The 10,303-nt window shown below is 43.6% G+C and overlaps 1 protein-coding gene across 1 annotated transcript in view; it reads right to left on the bottom strand.

Annotated features, from left to right (window-relative positions):
- Positions 1 to 333: 333 nt before the first annotated feature.
- Positions 334 to 10,303, bottom strand: part of DESI2 (desumoylating isopeptidase 2) — an 89,817-nt gene continuing 79,847 nt past the window's right edge. Inside the window, exons 5-6 of the mRNA XM_063082800.1 lie at positions 1,147 to 1,264; positions 334 to 440 (exon numbers count right to left, since the gene is read on the bottom strand). Coding sequence (XP_062938870.1) covers positions 400 to 440; positions 1,147 to 1,264 — 159 coding nt within the window. The 3' untranslated portion in view covers positions 334 to 399. The remainder of the gene's footprint in view (positions 441 to 1,146; positions 1,265 to 10,303) is intronic.

Raw genomic sequence — 10,303 nt, 5'->3', positions numbered from 1 at the left:
TAAGAGGACGGGGTGGGTTCAGGCCAACTATCAGGCCCCCAGATCCTACCTCCAACATCAGGAAGGCAGTGAAATTGACAGGACACCCTCCCCAAGATTTCTTCACTGTCAACAGTCATTCTAAAACACATTTATTATGTACTTTTGAATTATATTTATCGAGATTTAAAAATCCATCAGTTGATCAAAACACAATTAAATACATCACTTTTCTATCACCCACTCATGTCATCAAAAAGATCAATCACATATAATCAAAACACCGTGCCTGACATACTAAAGTTATTTTAAAATACATTTTATTTATTTCATTTTATTGAAGACTTCAGCTTACCCGATCATAAATATTCTAATCTGGTAGATTCAAAACCTGTCAATGAGTTGAACTTTGTCTAGATTCTATTCAAACGTCTCCTGTTGAATGCAAAGCTGCAAATGTCCTGCAGAATAAAGGAGTTCATGCACTTTTTTAGTTCATCCACCTTGACTTAATCAGACTACATCTACAGTGACTTCACAGGACATTGAAATAATGATGATGAATTTATATCATTTATCTGAGTAACTACAGTGGCTTAGGCACTTTGCATATTTGCATTTTAACCCATCCCACAATCCTACAAGTTTGAGGAAACAGCCTCAAAGAGGTTAAAAAATATGCTGAAGGTCACTCAGTGGGTGGCCAACCCTGTCAACCTCTTTCTAGCATATGACATGACACCTGAATAAATATTCCACCAAATGAAAAGATAGCTTAATTGGGAGAATTTTAACAAGGTGCTCGATTCAGGCCAACATTTTAATTTGGAGTCCACATCATTTAGATTGTCTGTCTGCTTTGGTTAAACTAACTGGTCAATTTCTATTTCATTGGGTGCCTTTCAATTTGAGTCTCAGAGAATATGCACTTGGAAGAATTAATAGGAACAAAAATTCCTTTGGACGATATGTCTTCAAAAAATTATCCAAAGTTTCCTTTTCTTCTCCAGCATCAGATATGAACCAAATCTTAAAACAATTTCTCTCTGCCTTGAAGTTTCAATGCAGCAATGTTCAAAAGCAGACTGTGGGAAAGCAAGACAGTGGTAAAAATGGAAGAAACCTTGATTGCAAAGTTCTCACGTGATGTCACCTCAACTCACTCACCTTCTCCTAGATTTTCCAGTTGTGGCACCCACTGTGGTTGGACTGGGCCCCCTGTGTTTTGGCAGTAGTGTGAGGGTCCCACGGCAGAGCTCAACACAGTCTTTCCGGTCAGGGACTCCTTGTAAGGCAAAAAAGACAGCTCACAACCTAACTGGGTTTTACTTGAATGGAACCCAAACAGGAGGCTTATGATGTGACTTCCTATACAGGAACTGTGAGAGGCTGAAGGGTACTAGCCAAGAAAGCCTGTTTCTTGGAAGGAATTTATAGCAGTGTTATCTTCTAAGACGTTTCAACTAGACCAAGTACCCATTCCCACCACCTGCTTTAAAATATGTTGACTTGAAGCATAACATGCCTTCAGAAAAGGGCATAAATCCAAGTGTATACAGCTCAATAGATTTTCACAATGTGGACATACCTGTGTGACCAGCATCCATTAGGAAGTGAGACATTAACACCAACCAGAAGCCCTTCAAGCCCCTCCACTTCCCCTCCAGGGTAGACACCCTCCTGAGTTTAATTGTTACAGAATAGATTCATTTTGCCTGCTTTTGTACTTTATAGAATTGGAATACAGTGTTGTACCTTGTGGTGGTTCATTTTATGCGTCACCTTCACTGGGCCACAGAGTGCACAGACATTTGGTTAAGCTTTATTCTGAGTGAGTCTGAGAGTCTTTCTGGACGAGGCTGGCATTCGAATGGGCAGACTGAGGGAAACGGGTCACCCTTCCTGAGGTGGGGGGGCCCTGATCCAGTCTGTTGGACGCCTGAACGGAACTAGAGGCTGACTTTCCAGAGAGTAAAAAAGAATTCCTCCTGCCTGACTGCCTTTGCGAGCTGGGGCATTGATTTTTTTCTTCCTGCCTTTGGACTTGAACTGAAACACCAGCTCTTCCTGGCTCTCAAACCTGCTGCCTTTGGATTGTAACTAAACCGTCCGTTTTCCTGAGTCTCCACCTTGCCAGCGTGGGACTACTCAGCCTCCATAATCGTGTGAGCCAATGCCTTACAATGAATCTCTTTATATATCTCTGTCTCTATATCTGTATCTATACCCTGTTGGTTCTGTTTCTCTGGAGAACACTAACATATACCCTGCTTACTTCTGCAATAGTTTTAATTGTGTAATGAAAAAGCATGTTAACAGACTTGCACCGAGCACCTCTGTAATGTGGAATGCTTATCTAGCATCCGTCATGTCTTACAAATGCAATGCTTATTTTTCCTAGGCTTATAAACTTGGTAAAAGCAAAGCCTCCAGAGGAGCATTCATTCCATTTTCAATCTAGCTGCGATGGCAGAATTCATACCTCCCCAAATGAGGACAGTTATAAATGACTGAACCAGAGAGTGCCAAATTCCACCCATACCCTGAATAACCTGGAGCAGCCATCTGAATCTAAGCTAACAGCCAGGGGGATGCTCACTGAATGGGTGGTCGGCCTAATCTTGAGCTGAGAACCAAACCCAACTCACAGGAACACATTTGAAGTGAGTTTTCTCAAATAAAGACATCGGGACTGTCTGTCATGCTCCAGAGCTCCACTTGACTTTAATATGTCCTCAAATAGACAGCAGGGAGGTGGGAGGAAAATATATCTGGGGCCAGCGAGCCTTCCTAAGCATTTCCATGATAATTCTTCATATTGGTCAATTGCTCAATCATTTATTGGAATATAATCCAAATGCCAGCTGAGGATACCCCTAGCTTTTGCAAGTGTGTCATGTCTTAAAACGTCACATTACCCTCGATATGAAACTTGTCCCCTTCCCTGGTTTCCACCAGAAATCCACCCATGCCATCTATTTTGGGAGCTATAATAAAGTTTTACTAAAGGTTTTGGGGTGGGGTGGTTCATTGTAATACAGTGCACAGTGTCCCTGACTTGTTCCCCATTTCCTTTTTGCTTTTCCTTTTTTCTCAGAGGCTCCATAAATTACTCTCTTTATCTTTTATTATTATTACTAGCCTATTCATGACTACAAGTCGTGATTTTTCTTTATGCCTTTTACCCAACCTATCACCCCCCAAATCCCCTCCCTCCTTCCCTCCCGTCTCTAGTCGCTTTAGGTTTGTTCTCTCCTTCTGAAAGTTCAATGTGAGAACATGTGGTATTTCTCTTTCCTTGTCTGGTTTACTTTACTTAACATGATTTTCTCCCAACTCATCCATGTTGCTGCAAATAGCAGAATTTCATTCTTTTTTGTGGCTGAATAGTATTCCACTGTGCATATATGCTACGTTTTCCTTATCTGGTCATCTGTCGAAGGACACTTAGGTTGGTTCCATATTTGGCTATCCTTGCCTTATGGATAGTAATTTAGTGAATATCTTTTGTTGCTGAGAATGCTCTGGGAGGCCTCTCTTACCCTCAAAAAGCTTGTCAAAGTGTTTCTTCCAAATGCACACAATGCTTTCCCAAAGAGATTTAACGAAATAAAAGATTTCGTCATCCCGTGATATCTTGACCAGTGACATGATTTCTATATGCTCAGCATTCATCTAGGCCCTGGGAAAAATATAGGGGAATATGAGATATGATTCCCAATCCTCAAGGCATGTAGAGCCCAGTTGGAGAGACAATTAATATACATGAAATGATTGGAAATACTTCAGTGCCAAGCTGTGAGCTAATGTTCATGCAGCAGGGGTTGAGGGACTAGGTCAGCTCCACTCAGCTGGGGGAAAAGGATCTCCAGGTGGGTCTTATAGGATGTGCTGAAATTGCTTTGGCTGAATGGTGAGAGGAGAAGGCTTCAGAGTAAGGACGCAGGATCAACACAGTAGTGTGTGTGTGTGTGTGTGTGTGTGTGCGCGTGCGTGTGTACATGTGTCTACTAGGAGGAGATTGGGTACTTGCCGAGTACTGATGAGAAACAAACTCGGCTGGGAGGATGAAGTGACATTATGAAGGGCCCTGAGAGCCAGACAGAGTCGTGGACCTTGGGACCAAGGATTGTGAAGATCCCCAGAAGGTTCCCTGAGCCGAGAGGGATCTATATGTCTAGGGTGCACTGGAGGGGCACAGGAGACCCTTGGTAACAGTCTGTCACTCAGGCTGAGGGGTTAAGTGTTTGCATTAGGAGGAGCCAAAGTCATCCTCCATCTCATTAGGCTACAGGAATGCGGAAAAGGGCAGGACGTGAGGGGGCAGTCCCTCTGCGGGCCCAGCGTGGGGTCAGAGGTGGGGGCACTGGGGGGAAAAGGTGCTTTTGAGTCCAGATATTTGTCTCTCCCTCCACAGCCCCCTTGTGCCCTCCATGCCACCTCTCATCTCCTGTGTGAATTCTTACCTTGACACCTCCACATGGCCCTGCCTGAGGCTCTGCTTAGGCAAGGGCTCCTGATGACCCAGTGAACAAATATTAAATGAATTGATCCCATGTCATGCCGGGAAGGGGATCCTCTCTACGTTATTGAGAACCTTGAATTGTTGTCTAAGGAAGGGACTCTTAACCCAGGGACTATGGGTAGATTTCAGGAGGCCCATGTGCTTGGGCAGGAAATTTACCAACCCCTGACTGAAGGTGAGCATTTCCATCCATTGTAAATGCAGGCCACAGACCCCAGTAGCATTATCAGTCCCTGTGACTTTGTCACCAGCAGAAATCACAGACGTTTTTATATCACAGTATGTGGTTGTTTCAGATATCATGAACGATCTTCTGCAATCATTACTACCTCACAATTTTGATAGTTATATTAGACATGCTGCTCAATCTCATTATTGAATGTGCTAATTTATCACAAATATGAGGGTCTTCAAAAACTTCACAGAAAGATTTGTATTATCTTGCAATCCAAATTTCCCACGAACTTTCTGAAGTGCACTCGTATGTTATTTATCATGAATTTAAAAAATATTCGATACGGTTTGCTTCTTTTATAATTCTACGTATTTTACTTTTGATGCATCTAGAAACATTATTCTTAGAAGAGGTTCATAGACATCACGGACTGGCAAAGGGGTCCATGGCACAGAAAAGGTTAAGAAACCCACTAAGGTCTCCTCAATTTGGTTTTAAGCTGTGTTCCTCTGTATGGAGTTGCTGCAGTTCACTGTAAACATGACTCACGCATCAGAGAACTGCCAAAACATGGGACTCAGTGGAACACGGTTGCCTGGAAACTAAAGCCCGATGAGATTGTTCCATTTTTTTTTTTTTTTAAAGAAAAGAAAGCTGCCTATGCCTATAGAAGGCTGACACGTGGTCTTCTTGCTCCCACATACCTCAAAAGACCACCACCAAGAATCTCCAGCTCCCACCAGAGGTCAGAGGGCATGTCCCTCTTTTGCATGGTGTGATCTGCTCTTGGGGGGGGGTGGGGTTCCGCACACTTTGAAATAATCATAATAATCCTGCTTGTCCTGGAATATTTATTAAGTACTTCCTACATAAAGGGCCACATGCTGGGTGCTAATAAATTATAACTAGCCTCAGTGTCCTCATAAATTCATCATAACATCTCACATTTCGTTGCACTTAACAAAGTACTTTCATATTTCCCATTTAATGCTCACACTTTTGAAGTTGATATTATAATAGTCCCTGTTTTACAAATGAAGAAACTGAGGACCAGAAAAGGGTGGAAATGTGCCCGACAAGTGGCAGAACCTGGGCCTGAAACAAAGTCTGTGCTGCTGCTTCTGTGGGTGTGGGGGTTGTGTCCTGTGCCTCTGACACACCGCTGGGACCAGTTTCTCTGCTTCCCCTGGTGACCTGTGACCCTGAGGTAGTGGCTGGGGGATGGATGTGGGTTGTGGCTTCTTCAAGGCTCCAGTGTCACTAATTAGATCCATGAGAGTGGCCCAGGGGTCAGAAGTGATGGTGACAATCACTATCTGGCAACTTGGAGAAACTCATGGGGTGTGTTCTCTCCTGTGCTCCCGACCGTGGCCTTCTTTATAAACTCTGTGGAAATAAAGCCTTGACAGGTAGCATAAGCTGTTATCCTAGACCAGCGCCCATTGGCACCTTAGGATCTGGGGAAGTAGCCTTGGCCTCCCGGAAAGCACATCATGGTGGAAGAGACACATTTCTCAGGCCCTACTGCAGCCTGGGACAAATATCCCACGTGAATGCCCAAATTCCTTTTGCTCCTTAGTTAACTTTTTTCTTTTTTTTCCTAAAAAGATGACCGGTACGGGGATCTTAACCCTTGACTTGGTGTGGTCAGCACCACGCTCTCCCAAGTGAGCCACGGGCTGGGCCTTCTTAGTTAACCTTCTAATTGCAGTTTCATTTCCCTGAATCTTGACACCTCAATGGCTGACTTGTGTCGAGGGATTATCTGCATGAATCCTGTGTCGATGTTGCTAGAGTGGAAGATGATAAATTCGGCCTGGGTCATGCTGAGTTTCAGGAGACTCCCAGGGGAGTTGTGCAGCTGTGAGATGAATCCTGTCACAGTGAATGGAAATAACAAATTTGGCATATTCCTTGTAGAAATCTAAGTCGCTGACTCCATACTTGGTTGTGAACACAATTCTGGTGGTGATTTTTAATTTTAATTGAAACATATTTATTATACATGTGGGGTACAGAGTTATATTTTAATACGTGTATGCAATGTGTGATGACCAACTCAGGGTAATTAGCATATCCATCATTGCAAAACCTAATAATTTCTTTGTAATGTGAACATTTGATCTCTCTTCTAGTCATTTGATAACATGCAGAAAATTATTATTAATTACAGATGCCTAGCTTGACTGTACTGGTGGTGGCTTTTAAATTCGGATGTGAAGGAAAACCAAATTATATTTTTTTCAGACTTCTCAACAACTTCATGCCAGAAAAAGACTAAGTGTTAATGATTTAATTTGCAGACCTTGAGGAATGTTCCAGTTACAAAGAGTGCTAAGTATTCTAGTATGAAGAAGTAAAAATTGAAAGCTCTATTTGTGTTACCTTCTAGCGATTAAAAAAAAGTGCAACCTCAGAATTTGTATTGTTTCTGCCTCTGAGATACCAGGTGAGTAGTTCACACTTAATAGATTCTGTCACAGAGATTTTTCTCTGTTCTTGCAAATGCTTTTGAGGATTGAAAAGCTAAAAATAGAGCAGAAGATAACATTCATCACCTAAAATATACATAATTCGGAAGGTCTGCTGGGTACGGTGATTTCAGCGGCTGGCAGTTTTCTGCTGAGTGCTATCTGGCTTGATAATCCCCTACATCTTTCAGGTTATAATGCTGCTTAGTGCTGCCAGACATTTTAATTCATATTATCTGGGTAACTGAAACTATGCGTATGTGGTTTTCCAAGGAAGGAGTTAGTGCTCATTCACAGGGTATAAGCTGACTTTGAATTTGAGAAATCCAAATTACAGTTGGATTTTCTAGTGTTATTGCATGACCTTGAGAAACTGCTTCACGTGTCTTTTGAAAAATTTTTTATCTGTTCCATCCAATGGAATAAATATATCTTGCTTGAAGGAATGCTGAGTCTATTGAAGGGACAGGTAACTTCATTTTATAAGAATGTCATATATCATGTCATATCACATCTGTAGTGGAGTGAATTATGTCCCCCCAAAACTCACTGAAGCTTGAATTGTGTCCCCTAACTTTTATGTATTAGAAATTTACTGCTGTGACTGTTAAGAGGGTGGGAAATCCTACTATGGTCATTGAAAGGTGGAGCCTTGAAGAGGTGATTGGACTGTAGGGCTGTGCTATAGTGAACAGATTAATAATGGTGGTCAGGGGCGTGGGTCTGAGGGCTTTAAAAGAAGAGGAGAGTCTGTCTGTCTCTCTGTCTCTTGCTCCCTCTGCTTCCACCGTCTTGCAATGTGAGACCTGAGTCATTTTCGCCACCACCAGATGGACTTTGGACTTCCCAGCCTCAGAAACCATAAGCAATAAATTTCATTTTTCTTTATAAATCACCCAGTTTGAGGTATTTTGTTAGGAGCAACAAAAAGACTGAGACATCATACAGTATAACATCATACAGCATAAGATCATACAATACAGTGTAACATAACGTACGATGTTGAACACCTCCGCATCTGTAAAGCTTGAGTACAATCGTGGCTATGACGGTGCCCTCACCCCCAAATCAACATGACTTTCTAGATCCTGCACCCACAACTAACTCGCCAGAATCTCTGTCCCAATTCCCAGTTTCTGACACAGGCTGGGTTCTATCCTCTAGTCTGGGAGGAATGGGATCATTTATTATGAAGACTGAGGGCTCAGGGCAATTCTTAGAGAAGGGACAGTGGGCTGGGCAAGCCCCCATTTCCATCTCCCTTTTCCTGCAGGGATTGTTCAGCCTGAGGAGATGTCAGGCAACAAAGCAACTGGGAGCTGCTCTCTTCCCCAGAGAGAGAATGGTGCTCCCATGGGCCAGACAGAGAACAGTGCTCCCCCGTGCCAGAGAGAGAACAGTGCTCCCATGTGCAAGAGAGAGAACAGTGCTCCCCCGTGCCAGAGAGAGAACAGTGCTCCCATGTGCAAGAGAGAGAACAGTGCTCCCCCGTGCCAGAGAGAGAACAGTGCTCCCACGTGCCAGAGAGAGAATGTTGCTTCCACACGCAAGAGAGAGAACGGTGTTCCCATGTGCAAGAGAGAACAGTGCTCCCACGTGCCAGAGAGAGAACAGTGCTCCCATGTGCAAGAGAGAGAACAGTGCTCCCATGTGTAAGAGAAAGCCATAGCGAGATGGTGTCTTCCAATATCCTGTCATCTCATCACACCTCCACAGGTGGGAAAGCCTTGAAAATCTATCTGGCCCTAACATTTTAGGGGCCATTGTCTACACAAAAAATCGAAGCCTTTGTTTCTTTTCACAAACGACATTAATTACCCACCCAAATATTTTCTTTGGAGGCTGTGTTGACTGCCGAGTGTTCAATAAGGAATTTGTTGACTGAAACAAATGTGTTAAGTTTCCTTAAATAAAACGTTTGCCAAAATAAATGCAGCCAGCCCTTGGCCAAGTCTCTCTCAACAAAGCAGAGATTGGAACGGAGCCACTTTTCCCAGCCATCTAGGGCTCAGCTCAGTTTATGTGAACCACCTGGGTTCTCTGCCTGCGTCCCACAGGTGCTGCTGACAGATCATGCAGCAAACTGCTGGAATCCTCCACTTGACCTTGGCAGCAAAGGCTTTGGCCTTGCTGTCCATCAAAGGCACCAACGGCCAAGAGGGAAAACCCCTGGGGAGTTGTGTGGCTTGAAATCCTCATCCGATTTGCTGCTTTGTAATCATGGCTCTCCCTGAGAGCCTCGCAGCCTCGATCGCAGCTGCCCCTGGAAGGGAGCACATTTGGCTATTCTCATCTTCACTGTTATTTTGCATTTTTTCCCCCAGATGTGGAAGCTGAGAAACCAAGAGAAAGTAACTTAACTTTATGGTAATCATTTTAATTTTGTGATTTAGAAACTCCAAGTAGAATCAGAAAGTCATATCTCCTGGGCTTCTGGAAGTAGACTGGCTTGACTTCCATGGCCGGGGGCCATTCTGTAGGAAAACATGGGACACGTCCACATCTGTAAAGCTTGAGTACAATTGTGGATGTGACGGTGCCCTCACCCCCAGATCAACGTGACTTTCTAGGCCCTGCACCCAAAACTACCTGGCCAGAATCTCTGTCCCAATTCTGTTTCCTACACAGTTTGGGTTCTATCCTCTGATCTGGGGGGAAAGGGATCACTTAATACGATCCCTCCTCTGAGACCCTGCCTCTTGGGGTTTCCTCTGGGCTGCTGACATTGACAAATTAGGTGGAAATCTAGGTCAATGACCCAGGCAAATCTCTTGCTCCTGAACTGGCTCTGAGTTGAGGTAGATGGTTTCCACCTTCTGTCAAATCACTGGGTTAGTGTGTCTCTTCTCTTGTTCCATTGCACCAGGGGGACACAATGACAAACTCTCTTTACGCTAGCCTCTCCAGAACTTTTTCTCTGAAAATCCCCTAATATGCATGACACTAGGGAACACGACAGTCCCCATGTGCACATCACCCCGGCTGTGACAGTCGTGGACATTTTCCCAGCCCTGTCTTACCCATCTGTTGCTCCTCCATTTTTCCCCTGGAAATTTTAAAGTCAGTTTCAGACATTATGATGTTTCACGCTTAGATTCTTCAGCAGGCATCTCAAAAATTTTTTATTGGAAGATTATAATGCCATTATCACAA

The sequence above is a fragment of the Cynocephalus volans genome, chromosome 18 (genome assembly GCF_027409185.1).
Source record: "Cynocephalus volans isolate mCynVol1 chromosome 18, mCynVol1.pri, whole genome shotgun sequence".
NCBI lineage: Eukaryota > Metazoa > Chordata > Mammalia > Dermoptera > Cynocephalidae > Cynocephalus > Cynocephalus volans.
The sequence above is the reverse complement of the archived record's forward strand: the minus strand, read 5'-3'. Positions and strand labels throughout refer to the sequence as shown.